Source organism: Acipenser ruthenus, chromosome 35, assembly GCF_902713425.1.
Source record: "Acipenser ruthenus chromosome 35, fAciRut3.2 maternal haplotype, whole genome shotgun sequence".
NCBI classification, from domain to species: domain Eukaryota; kingdom Metazoa; phylum Chordata; class Actinopteri; order Acipenseriformes; family Acipenseridae; genus Acipenser; species Acipenser ruthenus.
Window position 1 is genome coordinate 10,161,613 of NC_081223.1, and position 16,159 is coordinate 10,177,771.

General features: G+C 38.2%; 2 protein-coding genes across 2 annotated transcripts; one reads left to right on the forward strand and one right to left on the reverse strand.

Annotated features, from left to right (window-relative positions):
- Positions 1-246: 246 nt before the first annotated feature.
- LOC117965047 (1-phosphatidylinositol phosphodiesterase-like) lies at positions 247-5,096 on the forward strand. Its single transcript, XM_059007712.1, has 3 exons — positions 247-344; positions 1,125-1,236; positions 3,591-5,096. The coding sequence occupies exons 2-3, from the start codon at positions 1,172-1,174 to the stop codon at positions 4,429-4,431; spliced, it is 906 nt and encodes a 301-aa protein (XP_058863695.1). The 5' UTR covers positions 247-344; positions 1,125-1,171; the 3' UTR covers positions 4,432-5,096.
- Positions 5,097-5,719: 623 nt separating this feature from the next.
- On the reverse strand, positions 5,720-14,144 carry LOC117395502 (membrane-spanning 4-domains subfamily A member 12). The gene is made up of 7 exons (XM_059007670.1): positions 13,997-14,144; positions 13,080-13,278; positions 11,627-11,725; positions 10,497-10,553; positions 8,403-8,573; positions 7,561-7,680; positions 5,720-6,676 (listed from the first exon to the last, which is right to left on the reverse strand). The coding sequence occupies exons 2-7, from the start codon at positions 13,254-13,256 to the stop codon at positions 6,578-6,580; spliced, it is 723 nt and encodes a 240-aa protein (XP_058863653.1). The 5' UTR covers positions 13,257-13,278; positions 13,997-14,144; the 3' UTR covers positions 5,720-6,577.
- Between the last annotated feature and the right edge of the window lie 2,015 nt (positions 14,145-16,159).

The following is a 16,159-nucleotide window of genomic DNA, read 5'->3' on the forward strand; positions in this document are numbered from 1 at the left end:
TGAGGCTCCCAGTACTGGCACATGGCACAGAGCGTTCAGACTGATTGCTGAGTGTTTTGGTCAATGTTTCAATATGGATCATTCACACCAGAACGGACCACACTGTGTAACTATAATAACCTCTCTGTGGTAGACTTGGTTGAGTAAAGACGCCTAAAAAGACAGAAAGTTGTAGATCCTATATGAAAGGGACGCCTGAGTTTGAAATATGATGTAAATTTTAGGGGTTCCAACCCCTAAAACCACGCCTCTAGCTACGCCACTGCTTATCAGTCTTTATATAAGCTGATAAGCTCTTGCATTCACCACAGTGATCTTCTGTGAAGACTCGAGTTCACAGCCAGGTAATACCTTCTTTGTATATTTGTGTTTAGCAAAGCAATACAAACAAGCCTCTTATATTAAAGACCTTTAAAGTCAGTATGCATAGTTTTATATATTTCACTTCAATAGTGTAGAAAAAACATCTGACCAATATGGTTTAACAGTACATACATTTTTTATGTTAGTTATAGCTGGGGTTATCTTTAGTACAGCAGTACAAAATAATAGGTATGTGATAAAGGCAATGTACATCATGTTAAAACTGGCAAAAACATGAATTATGTTTTGTAAACTGCCTTATAGTAGATTACATTTTAATTGCAATATACATATTTCTACTTTATTTCAATTTTAAAATAATTTTAAACCAAAAAATAAATATATGTAAAGCTACTTATGAATACATTTAAAAATACAGTTAAACACTGACAATTTAGCAGTAATGGCATGTCCTGCAAAGTAATTATTAGTATTTTTAACAATAAGCAATCAAATTACTTAGCTTTAGCAATTTTTACTTAGTAATTCAGAAGATTTAAGCAATTTGAGCTTCAAGTATTTCTTAGTAATGTTAGTAAATTCCTTTACTTGACATCACAACTTATACATTACCAGTTAAATGAAATTAAAAGCTCAGGTAATCCCAGTAATTTAATATATGTCATCGTAATTATAAGTAGCATTCACGTCTGTTATTTAGTACAAGTAAAAACACAATTGCTAGTATTGTTTATGTGTGTGATTTTTTTATACTGGACTGTAAGACATTTTGGACGTTTATCTGTTTTCCTGTGTCTCAGTTTCAGTGCACCTTTTACTGAGTAACACGGACCCTGAAGACTTGGCTATGGAGTCCAGTGGGGCATTGTGGAGTACTAAGAAACTCACTTTCAGGATATTCATGTGCATTGCGTAAGTATGTTTAACCTTTTCACTGTCAAATTACACAGCTTGCAACCCCTCCTGGTGTCCCAGTATTGATATACACCAAGGAAAGCACTGGCACAGTGATACAATATATATATATATATATATATTCAGACAAGACATCAGAAACACAGAGCTGCTAAAGCGTTTCCGACTGCTTTGCATGTAGAAACGGTTAGTCCAATCCCAATCGCTTTCCAATAATTAGACAGCAAATTATACTGGAACGAAGAGCATTTCTGAAAGAGATACAGTATGGTACTGCACCTCACCCAATGAGCAATAAAACAATAGTACATCTTTTTTCTGTGGTTAACAGTATACGTAATTTGTACGGTGTCTTTTCATAACAGAAATCATTTTGCATAGTTTATGCAGACAGAGCCCAAATTGCATAAGATGACATCTTGGCTCTTGTGATTTATAGTAAGTTAATATGTCTTCTGAGGGATGTCTATTATTACATGAACCACCATTCGTTTGAGCAGCCAGAAATCCTTCCAAAGTGCATGAAATTACATCACTTATACAATAAGAAACACAGAGTATTAACTTATAGTACAGGGTTCTGTTCATTCTCACCTCACTAATTCAGTAACACATTACATGGAAAACCTTTTGAAAACCAGCTTGTTTGACAGTGTGGCAAAGTGGTCAACAGTGTGCAGGTGAACAATAATCAAACAGACAACGATAATCCAGGTGCAATGGCAGGTTTATACAGCAATTTAGAGGTCTGTAAACTTGAAGTAAACAAGTGGGAAAAAATAAAAACACAACACCACGCAACTTAGCAACAAAGCAAATGAACGCTGCACTGAATCTGTTTAAAACGTGTAGGTCATAAACTAAACCAAAACACATACATGTGGAAACATAACCAATTGCAAACAGTTTGCATTTGTTCTTAAAAAGGCAATAAAAAGTCTTGAACCTCAGTAAAGAAAACACACACACACACACACACTACACACCATCCTTTACAGATGACAAGCTGGAAGGTTTAAAAACGGCCATCAAGTCCAGTAAAGGCAGTTAACCCTGTAGTCAGACACTGGCACGGTCTGGGCAGCAGTGGTGGAAGTTTGTGAAGGAAAGTCTACCTGCAATGCCCAAGTAAGCTGAAAATTTGCAAAAAGCATCCATGTACCAGCCAACTTCCTTTTATTTGAGATTTAAATATACAGAGCCATATTCATAAAGCATGTTTATCTTGTGTAAACAGTGCAGCTGCATGTTCATCTCTGAACATTCTTAAGTGTTCTGAATTTTCGATACAGCCAAATCACAACTGTAATATTTGTATAAGAAGGGAAAGGCTTGCTTTAAGCTCTGTCTATAGAGAGACAAAATTTAAAAAAGACAACTTGACTGCATGCATAACCGCTTAAATATATTGTAGCTAAGCGCTCATCTGACAGACTGGCTTAGCTAAAATGGTGCTTAGATCATTGTGAATACTGGTTGAAGTTTCAGTGAAAGCCTTTTCACCTGCTGAACTCCAATTAGCACGTGTGTAACTCTTAGCCATGTCCAAACGTCCAACACCCTTGCAATTGCGATGAACTAAAAGCAGCGCAGTAAATGGCGATGATTCTGCGGTTGGTACAGAGGATGGTACGAAATGATAGACTGCAGAATAGTTTCAATTGCAACAAATCATGATAGTCTGTCAGTAGGTTTTAAGATGTTCTCAATTGCAAAAAACAATGTATCCGATTCAGTACATCCAGGCCTCCAGAACGGTGTCCATTTTAGGACATTCTCAGACCTCACCCCTCCTCGAGTCAGTCGTCACCCCTCCTCGAGTCAATCCTTGCCCCTCCTCGAGTCAATCCTCGCCCCTCCGAGTCAATCCTTGTCCCTCGAGTCAATCATCGCCCCTCCTCGAGTCAGTCGTCGCCCCTCCTCGAGTCAGTCGTCGCCCCTCCTCGAGTCAGTCGTCACCCCTCCTCGAGTCAGTCAGTTAGGCATCAGGCGTCAGTCCGAGTTTTTTTTTTTTTTTTCGGGGAGAGTGAGGGGTTTCAATTGAAGCAGCTGAACTCAATTAAAATACTGACATTGCTAGTTCACTACTAATCTACCAAACAAAAAACATTACCACGGTAACTGCTTTTGCATTAAACATTAAGCTGTGATCTAATTATTGTGATGCAAACAGAATGAATGATGGGTTGCCAGTAAATCTGTAATTATCTTTTAACGCAAGTGACCTACAGTTAGTCAACTACCAGTTTCTGAGGTCAGCTGTCCCTTTTCTATTCGACTAGTCGACTGTGCTGTGCTACCCCCGACTATAAAGAGAAGAATGATGACGTTCTGCTCTGACTGTGTTCCAGGTTCTTATCGACTGGCACTCAGGGGGCTACTCAGGGGCCTGACTTTGACGACTCTCCTGCCCCTGAATTCCTGCACCCTGATTGGATGGCTCAGCTCCCTGACTCCACCTCTCTTTCAGAAGTCTCCCTCGCTGGGACTCACAACACGATGGCCTTCTATGGGGGTAGACTTGTGCAGTGCCAAGCCTGGCCGCTACACCTACAACTGGAAGCTGGCGTGCGATTCCTCGACATCCGCGTCCGCTACACAGGTGATACTCTGGCGCTACATCACGGGCCTATCTATCAGAAGGCCAATTTCGACTTAGTTGTTCGAGAAACGATACAGTTCTTAAAAGATCACCCAACGGAGACCATTCTTATGAGAGTGAAAGAGGAATTCAGTACCACATACAACATATATGACGCTGTAGTACGCTATTTAAAAGAGCATGGAGACTGGGAAGCGTGTTGGAACAGTAGAGACATTCCTACAATGGGACAGGCCCGAGGGAAACTGATTGTTCTTCAGGATTTTTCCGGGAATGCCATTGGGATGAAATATAGCTCACTGGACATAGGAGACGACTGGAAAGTGCCTACCTTGCTTCACATCAACCAAAAGTGGGACAGCGTTAAAAATCACTTGGACACTGCCAAGGTTGGAAACAACAGCACTCTTTTTCTGACGTACAGCAGCGGCGCAGGCATTCTGGCGTATCCCGACGATGTTGCCAAGCGTATCAACGCCAGGCTTTATGAGTACCTGAACAATCAGAGGGGGCAGAAGACGCGTTTTGGAATGATAGGCATAGATTTTCCTTCTGCTTGGTTAATAAAAATGATTATTGAATTCAACTGAATCTTTGAGATGAAAAAATATGTGCGATTTTAGCAGAGAAGCTATTAATCTGGTTCTAACAAAGCTCCAAATGCAATCTGGTGAATATAATTACACTTATAGAATGGTACATTGATTTATTTAATATAACTTGGGACAGTGTTTACAGCACAGAAATTCAGATCTAAAAAATGGATTCGGTACCCAAGTGGCTCACCTAATAAAGGCATGGCTGCGGGGTGTGCAGGGCGAGTCATACAGTCTGGGGTGCTGGGGTTTTAATGATAAGTATTTGGTAAGGTCTCTTGTACCACAGTATACACTATAACTTGAGAGTTTAAAGTTATTAGCAAAATGAGCAAAATTGACTCAATTAAAATTAACTTATAGCATGAAATATAAATTCCTGCGTTAAGCAGAGACATTTTACATTTTGATTCAATTAAACATCATTTATTTTCAAATATACTTTTTTTCTTCCTGTTAAATTTCTGTATTGTTTCTAAAGATGTTGTTTAAATGTCTTAAACAGAAAATAAAACCTTTAATGATTTTAAAGTCTAATGTGTCATTTTACCTGCGGTAAAATACTTTATACTTCTGTTTTGTTTTTCATACTGTGAAAAAATGTCAATCGCTACGGATACTTGTTTATATATATAACTGGGCACACCCCTAATAAAAATACTTTTGGGACAAAAATAACTACATATTCCCTTTTGAATGTTCAATACTATTGGTGTGCTTAAGATTCAAATTGTGTGATTATTAGTCTTTTTAACTGCACCCAGTTAACTAGCACTGTTAGCAGACGCCCTTATCCAGGGCAACTTACAATTGTTACAAGATATCACATTATTTTACATATAATTACATTATGTTTTACACATTATTTTTTTTACATACAATTACCCATTTATACAGTTGGGTTTTTACTGGAGCAATCTAGGTAAAGTACCTTGCTCAAGGGTACAGCAGCAGTGTCCCCTACCAGGGATTGAACCCACGACCCTCCGGTCAAGAGTCCAGAGCCCCTAACCACTACTCCACACTGCTGCCCCATCGTATCAAGTAAATACCATTGGTATCAAGTAAATACCATTCATTACAAATTCTGGGGGGGTGTCCTAAACTACCGGAATTAAACGAGCTTGTCTTTTGGTTTATCAGGTTTTTCTAATCGATTTTTGTGTAAAGGAGATTTATACTGTAGTTTGAACTGGAGACAACGTACAGGAAGACTGGCAGCGCAAAGTGATGTCTTGTGTTTTGAAACATTCTCTAAAGAACACATTGTCGACTCAACACATTCTGCTTTCATCATTTATTGCAAAAGTATGAAACGTATTTAACAAAGGCACATATAAGCTCCAACAAAGTGTATTGCTAAATCAGAAAGAGAACTTGACACATCATAAGAATACACTAATTTAGCAACCCAACACAACTGGGTGAAAAGACATTTAAGCAAAGGTAATTGTGGTGCAATATTGATTTAGATCTGTTCAGATTTAGTCAGTTTTATTACCTCTTATTAGCAGTAACAGCTGCTTTCTACATATACATCCTGGACACTTTAATAGAACCTATACCTAATATAATTCCATATAAATGGTGCAGAGAGGCAGTAAGAGGATTGTGATGATCCCAAACATGCTTACCAGGATTGAGGTCTGGGGACTGTGGTAGCCATGGAAGATTTCTCCATCATGCTCCTCCAACCATTCACACACTATTCTGGCATCCTTGTCTTGCAAGTAGGCATCGCCATCAGGGTACAACATTGTTGGGTGGACTTGATCCTGGCAATGACTATGTAAACTGTAGCATTCAAATCAGCCTGCCAGAGTAATCGAGGGACCCAGGATATACAAGGAGAAGGCGCCCCACACCAGGGCGAGGCCAAATCCAACTTGTAAAGAGGCCAAGCAGTGTAGCTATAGCATTGTATTTGAAAAGTCCAGAAGTATAACAAGAAGCAACCAAAGGGAAAGGTCTTAACTCAAGAAATGGTGGACCATGCTGCTGATAAGAGGTAGGAAACCTTGGTTAGGACTCATTTAATCCCACAGTAATAAAGATATGATTATGTGTAGTGCACACTCCTCTTTTTCCAAGCTCAAAAAGACATGGGTAAATCAAAACCATAGCATCGCTGTAGCACCTGTTATTTACTGTCAGGTACAGTCTGAGCGCAGCAGCTGGAATGACAGTGGTCTTCAGTGGTCACATCCAGGAGTGGTTCAAACTCGTGTTCTGCAAGAGGCTGAAAAAGCATTCAAATTCATTTGTTAAAGTGCTAACGATTCAATGAGAAAATCATTCGTTTGTGTGGTTGAATGTAATTATTTCTATGACATCATGTTGCCGGGAGCCGCCTGCCGGTTTTATTTATTCATTTTTAATTTTGTGAAAATATTAATTATGATTGACCACTATAAAAAAAATCACTTTCTGGACTTCCTCTCCTCCATGTTGGTGTTGTTATTTAAGTTTCTGTTTCCTAGGTGTGTTTATCTTCAGCAGTTTCAGGAAATGTCAAAACACATGGGAATGTGGCTGGAGCCGACAAGTGAATAAATAAGTGATTAATTAGGCTCCAGCCATGGGTGTATAAAATGGGTGGTAATTAGAAAGAACTAGGATTTATGTTGGTGTTGGAGCTGGAGTTCTGTGTTCTGTACTCAGTGTTCTGTGCTCCGTGCTCTGTCTGTTTACGTTTGTGAGTTTTGTATAACCTTTTGTTTTGGCCCTTGTGCCTTTTATTTTGTTAGTGTGTTTTGTTCAGTGTTTGCTTGTTTAGTGTACTGTCTTTGTTTTTTATTAAACGTGTGCATTAGCGCTTAAATCTGCAGCTTCTGCGTCCGAGTTTCCCTTCCTGGTCGTAACAGCCTTGCCCGAGACGCTGTCCTGTCCACACACCCCTAATATGTATTCAATTTTATAACACACCAGTATGTTTCAAAATCAAGTTTCTGTTGCCTCATCTCGGCAATACAAATAAAATAAAATTCATAAAAAAACAGGTCCAAACCAGAAATTCAGGCTGCAAAACATGACTGTTTTATCCGAGTTGCTGAAGTGAATTGGGTTGATTTGACTCAGGATGACGCCCATATCTTGATTCCATAAGAGAGGGGATGTCCTTACCTGCTGGGTGCCTTTGTACTTGCACAGAGCCTTGGATCCCAACACAGCCATGGCAATGGTGATGCAGAGCTGAAGCACTCCAAAGATCAACAACGAACTCTTCAAACTAGTTAAGATCATCTGTGATGACAATAATAATGAATAGACAATGATTGAGAAATTATATAGAAACGTGGCATAATGCTCGTTGTACCACAAGCGCTGAGAGATCTAGCCCACAAAAGAAAGACGGGGTGAATCGCACTGTTCCAAATGACACCGCGTTGTACACTATTTGTTATATAAAAACAATACACTTCCTCATAACAGCCTTTGAGTCTGTGTCTGCAAATGGTTCATTTGTCCGGTACTTATTATTAGTTTATTTAGCAGACGCCTTTCTCCAAGGCGATTTACAGAGACTAGGGTGTGTGAACTATGCATCAGCTGCAGAGTCACTTACAACTACGTCTCACCCGAAAGACGGAGCACAAGGAGGTTAAGTGACTTGCTCAGGGTCACACAATGAGTCAGTGGCTGAGATGGGATTTGAACCGGGGACCTCCTGGTTACAAGCCCTTTTCTTTAACCACTGGACCACACAGCATCCTACAAACCCACACTCCAACTTTACATATTAGAATCATAAAATACAGTTGTGTAAGCATCAGGCATTTCTCATCCAGGAACCATAAAGTCACATACCTGATAACATAATTTAGGCATGGAGATTACTATTTAAGAAAATGAATGTTTATTTAATGCAAAAAAATGTATTCTCTATAGAAAGTTTGCTCAAATTCTGAATAACTTATTTATATATATAACATTTATATAACAGTTAAGTATGCAAGGGTACTTACAGACAAGATGTGTCTGTTTTTCAGGCATTCCTCGATGTACGTTTTGTCAGAATTATCTTCCTCATAGCAGGCATTCCTCCAAGCATTCCAACGCATATCTACAGCGAGGAAGATGACTGCAGTAACAGCAAGGATGGCGCTCACAATGTTCATGAGTATGGTTAGCAAAACCTGCAAATGAGAAAAAACAACCTCAAAAACACAACTCAATCTGAGCTACCAACACAGGCTGCAGGAACTCCCTCTCCACAGTGACACACGCCTGTGTTTGCTCTGTCCTTTATTGTAACCTGGCCAGACTACTGAGGCGCCTACTGAAGAGAATATTAGAGTATTATTAGCTACAGCTTGAGTTTTTAGTCTGTAAACTGTTGGGAGTTTATATTACAACAGGATATAATTCCAGTAAATCCTACCTAATATAGCGTTGTATTGTAACGCTTGAAATGTTTCTGCTTACGATTGTAAGTCGCCCTGGATAAGGGCGTCTGCTAAGAAATAAATAATAATTATATATATATATATATATGCTAGATATAAAGATAGATAGACAGATAGATAGATAGATAGATAGATAGATAGCTAGATAGATAGATATTTCTTAGGTCTCATGTTTTCCTATAGGAAACATGCACACATTATGTTAAAGGTGAATTTTTATAACTAATTTATTCAAAGCAGTCAGTGAAGAATATTTATGGAACGCTCCTTGCAGATACTTCAAGGCTACACTCCAGTCAACTTGAAGAGGTTGCATGAAGGAACTACGTTGGCACAGGAAAAGCAGTGATTGGTACTCAAATACGAGCCAATATATCAAGCTTTAGAGAGTTTGAGCTATTTTAAAGAACTGTCAAACATTTCTAAAAGTAATTTTTTTCCTGGAGAATTTTTTTTTTTTTTTTTAAATGCACACAGAAAGAGGCATTGTCTAAAAACATTCCAAATAGTTTTTCCTCCCAGAAGCAACTCATGTTTGTTGGCTGCATTCACTCAATGGAAAGTACAGCTTGGAAAAAAGAGATGGCGTGGGAAGGATGGCTTGATGTCAGACCGGGAAATACAGAGACACAGTACTGGGAGTGAAATGCGCCGCTGCACGGATTTATTGTAAATAAAACGGTTGAACAAAAGACCAAACACTTACACGAAAGAAAACGGCACGATGGCCAAAAGAAAGTGACAAAACAAACCACACACAAGTATCGTGCTTGTCCTTCCAGCACGAGTAGCAATGGTCATATTTGATCTTTATTTCTCCCATCTCTCTCTCTCTCTCGTTCTCTCCTCTGAACGCCCAACCTTAAGTGCGAGAACCGAGACTCTTATGCAGTTAATGATTCACTCCGTCCCTGGCACAGTCTTCACATGAACTACTTTGTGCATTACACATGCCCAAATACTCACCAGTGCTACATAACCCAAACCATACAAAATAAACCAAATACACACAGGGGCGAGGGGGGGGGGGTACCCCCGTCACAGATAGTAATGTAAGGTTTCCTGGAATTATTTTGCTAGCACCATGTACCAGGTCCTAAATTATTTAATTTGCATTTAACAGAATGTTATTTTTCATCAAACTACTACATATTTGGAGTTCAATCTCTTTCAAAGCCATTGTGAATTGTTTGATACGCAAATTTACCAGAATTGTTCTGCGTAAGTGGATCACAATATTGTCCAGTACCATGTTGAACTAAATTGCTTAATTGTGCATTACTGTAAGCTCATTAATGAGTATGTTATTAATGGAAAATGCGTATGCGGAAATAAATATATTCTTCGACATTAATGATCATTTTGTTAATTGACAATTTATATGCAGGAATAAATACATTATTTGATGATATACCTGCATTTACTAAGATGCTTCTGTAATCATAAGATTAACCAATGTTTGAAAATCAAGCTATTTCCTCATCATTTCAGACATTTACCACCTTATTTGGTAAATGCTGACATTTACCAGTAAAACTTAAGATTGATCAGATTCAGACTTTTACTGTAACACATATACAGACTACAGCTAATTAAAAAACAAAGTTACCAAAGGGATAATATTCCTGAAAAGGAAATGTGGGCTGTACTTACCAAGCACGGGCTGGGAAACTTGTCCGTAATGACACAGAGAATTCCCGAAACAATACACTGTCAGGAAACAATAAGGATTTTTTTCTGAAACGGTTTAAGTAACGTACCTGTAATTTTTCATTTCACTGTTAACATCCTGATAACCTTTTACACTTATAACTTTAAAGTCTGTTTTAAAGCTCTTTTCAAAATGGCAGCTCTAGTGCACTGGGGTTTGAGATCGGTCCTCTAAATCACTGCAGAAAGAGTGGAAAAAAAAAACTGCTTTTCTGTCCTGTACCACATCGTGGATCGTTATTGCTGTGTTACCTGTTTGACAATGCGGGCAATAATCCTGACCCTATCAGAGCACTAGAGCGGACATTTTGAAAAGAGCTTTGAAACAGACTTCAAAGTTAGAAGTGTAAAAAGTTGTCAGGATGTTAACAATGTATAAGTACGTTATTTAAACAGTTGCAAAGCTTTATTATTCAGAACGCCGCTACTTTCTCTTCAACCTTTTCACTGCGTTGTTAAATCAGAAACGCTTACAAATACTACCACACCTCTCACTGCAAGAAAGATGCTTTCTAATGCGAGTTTAATACATTCATAAAGGTTTTACGGTTGCACCCTGTTAAACAATATATACCAATAGGAAAGAAAACACAGGGAAGCAATCAAAAAGACAAACTGAATGCTGGGGTATATAGCCTAAAGTGTAGAGTACAAATCCAAGGAGGTTATGATGAGGTTGTATAATGCACTGATGAGACCAATCTTGGAATACTGTGTTCTGGCTGAAAGAATATCAGTCAATAGGCGAAGCAGCTGATTGGTTATTGACAGGAAAGAAGCCAGTGAAGGAGTGGGGGCAATTTCACTCTCCAGATGACCCAGGAAGTGCAAGAGAGTCTAAAAGCATGATATGAAGATACATGAACATAATATGAAGATACATGAACTGCACATTTGAGACCTGGTTAATGAACAGATGTGCATGGCAGAGAAAAAATATGGAACTTTAAGATGACTGCGCCCAGCGTCCTCCCTGTTACACTATTCACTGTCACCCAGTAGAGGGAGCCACTAGAAGTGGAGACACCCTATATTAAGCAACTTGCTAAAAATCTAAAACATTAAAGGCTTACCATTACACCAATCCCATACTGGGTTCCCTCTGTGTATGAAGTCTGTGACAGCACTGTACCAAACGCTAAGGTCACCAACCCAATCATTATCTGGACAGTCTGGAAAAGAGATGAGAGTCAAACACAAACGGACAGATTGTTTTGAAGAAACGAAGTCAAGCAGAAGTTGGTAATTAGTTTTGCAGTATTATTAAAATGTAACTATACTATCAGAATGCATTTCAGAGCTGGCATGATCATGAAGTATACTCTGTAAACATGCTTTACTACACAGCGGGTTGCTGTAGCTGACTGTGTGGCTTGTGTAATCATGTGTGAAGTGGGTGAAACTAAATGCATCAGTAACACACATCCCCCACTACGGCTGTGAATGCAACATCGTCAATTTTATTATGTTAAATACTCTTCCTAGAGCTGGCGGTCAGACTTTACAAAGGCAAAGCAACAGTGTTGTTGCATTAATTTAAATACATTTGTTACTGTGTGTGACTGAGGGTTTGTGAATTAAAAGGATATTTGTATACTCTGTATATATTTTTGCTTTGAGGTTTAGAGTTACGCATTTGTTTTATATTATTTTCATTTGCATGTGCGAGACTACTGCAGTTTAGAGTTTTCAGAACTTGTGTGACTCCCTAGAAATCTACAGGAGTTTTTCTAGCAACAGAACGTTGTGACAAAAGAAAAAAAAAAAAAAGTACTTGTCCGACAAAGTATAACGGTAAAACTTCTTGTCCCACACAAAAATCTTGTTGTCCCGGGTATCGGGCGATACGAATTTCACACCCCTGGATACTCCATTAAATTATGCTAAATAATGTTAATATGAAGTTTCATCACAGTAAGTGCTTTACCAGATACATATAAAAAAAAATAATAAAAAAATTATTTAACATAAGGTTTGACTTGCACTGTTGAAGCGCTTTCTGACTTCCATGTCATGCATTAGCTGCAGTCCTGTTTTAAGAACATAACAAAGTTTACAAACGAGAGGAGGCCATTCGGCTCATCTTGCTCGTTTGGTTGTTAGTAGCTTATTGATCCCAGAATCTCATCAAGCAGCTTCTTGAAGGATCCCAGGGTGTCGGCTTCAACAACATTACTGGGGAGTTGGTTCCAGACCCTCACAATTCTCTGTGTAAGAAAGTGCCTCCTATTTCCTGTTCTGAATGCCCCTTTATCTAATCTCCATGTGTGACCCCTGGTCTTTGTTTCTTTATTCAAGTCGAAGAAGTCCCCTGGGTCGACACTGTCAATACCTTTTAGGATTTCGAATGCTTGAATCAGATGTTTTGCTTATATTGTTATTAACAAGAAGTAACTATGTTTTTCGTTCACATAAAATGTAATCTGTTATCACTTTTCATTACCGGTCTGAAAAAGGCACCATTACAGTTACAAGGTAACTCACACTGGATGAGAGACTGTACGCATATACGATATTGATTCTCACCCCCAGGGCTCCCTGGTTTCCATTGAAAAGGTTCTTCAGTTTATGTGTCACTTTGCAAAAAGAACTGCAGCACAGCATCTTGAACAACTGGCAAATCAGAGGCACAGAGTCGTCACACTCTGCGATGGTCAAGGTGTAGGCCGCCATGCCATGGGCTTTGACAACGGACAGAGACATGTCCTTCAGCGCTTGAGCTGTTCTGGAACGAAGAAGAAAAAAAAAAAAAAAAAAAGAGTTTGAAAACAGCCAAAAATGTGTTATAGCATTCTGTTTAAATTCCAAAACGTAACCAAATCAGAAAGCCTTCATAACAAGTTAAAGTTTTAAAAAGGACTGTGTGGCTGAGCTGTCGTATGTGGTGACGTCACGGACCAGAAACAGAAACCAAACCAGATAATGGCGGTGGTGAAACTGCAGCGCTACGGCGCTCAGTGTATTTATTAAATAATAAATAAACAAAAGGTTTAAACAAACACAAAACACACTGAACAAAAAGGCGCGTTGGCCAAACCAATAAAGAAACAAGTATATTTAAATATAGCAATTTTGTGTGTGTGGGTGGGGTAGCTGATCAGTCACGCATCCTCACGAGGTTTTAAAATATAACACAAACAATAAGAAATAAATCATATATAAATAAAACAATAAACACGGGCGGGACACTCCGCCACAGACTGCAACATGCATTTGTGTAGGAAGGTCTACATCATTTAATTGTCTATGGAGAATTATTTGAATATGAAATAAACTGTTTTGCACTGTACACTTACAATTATGAAGAGGCTAACGCCTAGACTAGACGGTGACCTGCATATTCGGACACGGTTCATGTTTAGACTGAAGCATTTAACACTTGGCTAATGTTATACTGTAAACAGTACCGTGCCTAGAAAATGAGGGCTATATAGTATACTTGCCTTTCTTATGGAAATGTTGTCTTAGATTTTTAGCAAAATGCCTGGTAACTGCTGGAGGAACCTCACTGAAATATTACTGCTGCGCAATAAATGCACACCAGGTCCAAACTATCAGTGTCGTGTCTGTGCCCAGCCCATTCTGTTAAAGCTGCAGTGCCCCTTCGCAATCCTTTCACTGAAGTATAGGCAGGGGGACACACAATGCATGTTTTGTTTTTTTTTTTCGTGTTTTTATTTTGCTGTAATGGGTAATACTGACACTAATATTTTGATGAAATACAGCTCTCAAGCACATTCTTTTGGGCTCGATTTCGTTTCAGAATTCAGCAGTGGACTCTACACATACAGGACCAGGCCAGTGCTTTGTTTTTTTCTACATTTACCTGTCCCGCGTTCACTCTTCGTTACCTTTAATTTGACAGTCATGAACAGTCACTCGTATTGGTTTACATTCGAGTTCCAGTTCTTGTTCCGGTTTATGACGGTTTGAAGCCTATTAATAAGCTTATTGCTGCCGACTACTGGTCGACGAACAAACACAATCCAAACTTTCCTAGCACGGGATATTAGATTAGACTGAAATAGCATTGGCCGGTCAAAAACAAGATACCCAATCCCTTCTCAGGCAGTGTAAACTGTCGTTCACTTTACCCCCATGGTTAATTAGTGAAAGAAAAATCTCTCAAGAAGACCCAACTCAGTTTTTGCTGTCTGTGTTTAAGAAGCAATTATTATTATTATTATTTATTTATTTATTTATTAGCAGACGCCCTTATCCAGGGCGACTTACAATCGTAAGCAAATACATTTCAAGTGTTACAATACAAGTAATACAATAAGAGCAAGAAATACAATAACTTTTGTTCAAGTGTGACAAACCACAATTCAATAATACAGCAGATAATAGTGATAGTTACATCAGTATATGATTAAATAGTGATAGTTACATTAGGATGTGATTAAATTAAGTACTACAGGTTAAACACTTGGCAGATTACAGTATTCTGAAGTACAGGATTAAATGCAGTAAAATAGGGGGCAGATAAGAGCAAAATAAAGCACATTTGAATGAAGGGTGATAGTGTCCCAGGATACAAACAGAGGAGTTCTACAGGTGCTCTTTGAAGAGGTGAGTCTTAAGGTGTGGTCAGGGACTGGGCAGTCCTGACATCTGTAGGAAATTGAGAGAGAAGAATTACCTCCATACCTTAGACAAGGTTTAATATCTCTTATACCTAATCCAAATAAGGATATTCTCCTATTAGAGAACTGGAGGCCAATCACAAACTAGAAAATATATTGGCTTTAATATTTGATATAATATTTTAATATTTCACGGAATTGATCAAATTATTGATCAGATTTTTACAAAGAATTCAATTTTTGGATTTTGGTTTATATTTTCAAAAGGTAATCAAAACCCTGTATAACTGATGCAACAGCTCAATTAAATTTATATTTTATTAAACTTTAGCACTCTGTATAAATACAGATACAATCCAAGACATAAATAGATTTGGTAAAGAACTGAAAATATGTGATAAATGTGAAGTTGCTAAAGCTATTGAGAGTATGCATATATCTGGTATCTGTGAATTATTTGCATTAAATTGTGAATTAAAAGAAATATGTGATATTCCAGTGAAGGATTAAACTTTCATCCCATTGTAGAGAAAACTAAGAGGAGGTTTGATTCATTGTTGTCAAGGGATATATCCCTGTGTGGACGTGTTCCCTTGTCAAAGACAGAAGGGTTATCTAGGCCAGTCTGTGCATCAGCCCAGTCTGTAACAGCAGAGCCTGATAACATTGCATTTAATTCTATTTGGAAAAATAAACATAATTATTAAAAAAAGGATATGATCTGTAATAGATTAAATCAATCTAAATACACAAGATCTTAAGACCTCAGGTGTTATTTTTAAGCATTTGGAACATTTTCCCGAACTATATATTTTAAAGGTTTGGTTGTCTTGAATTTTTTGTTAAAATGTAATTTTGATGTGAACACAATTCCTCTTGCCAATTGTCATAAACAGGCACTGCTTGCTTGGACGCTATAGTGTACAAACACAGTGTTTGCCCACACAATTACTTTATTTGGAATATCAAGGGTATAAAATATAAAAATAGATCTTTCATTTTCCAAAGATGGTATGAGAA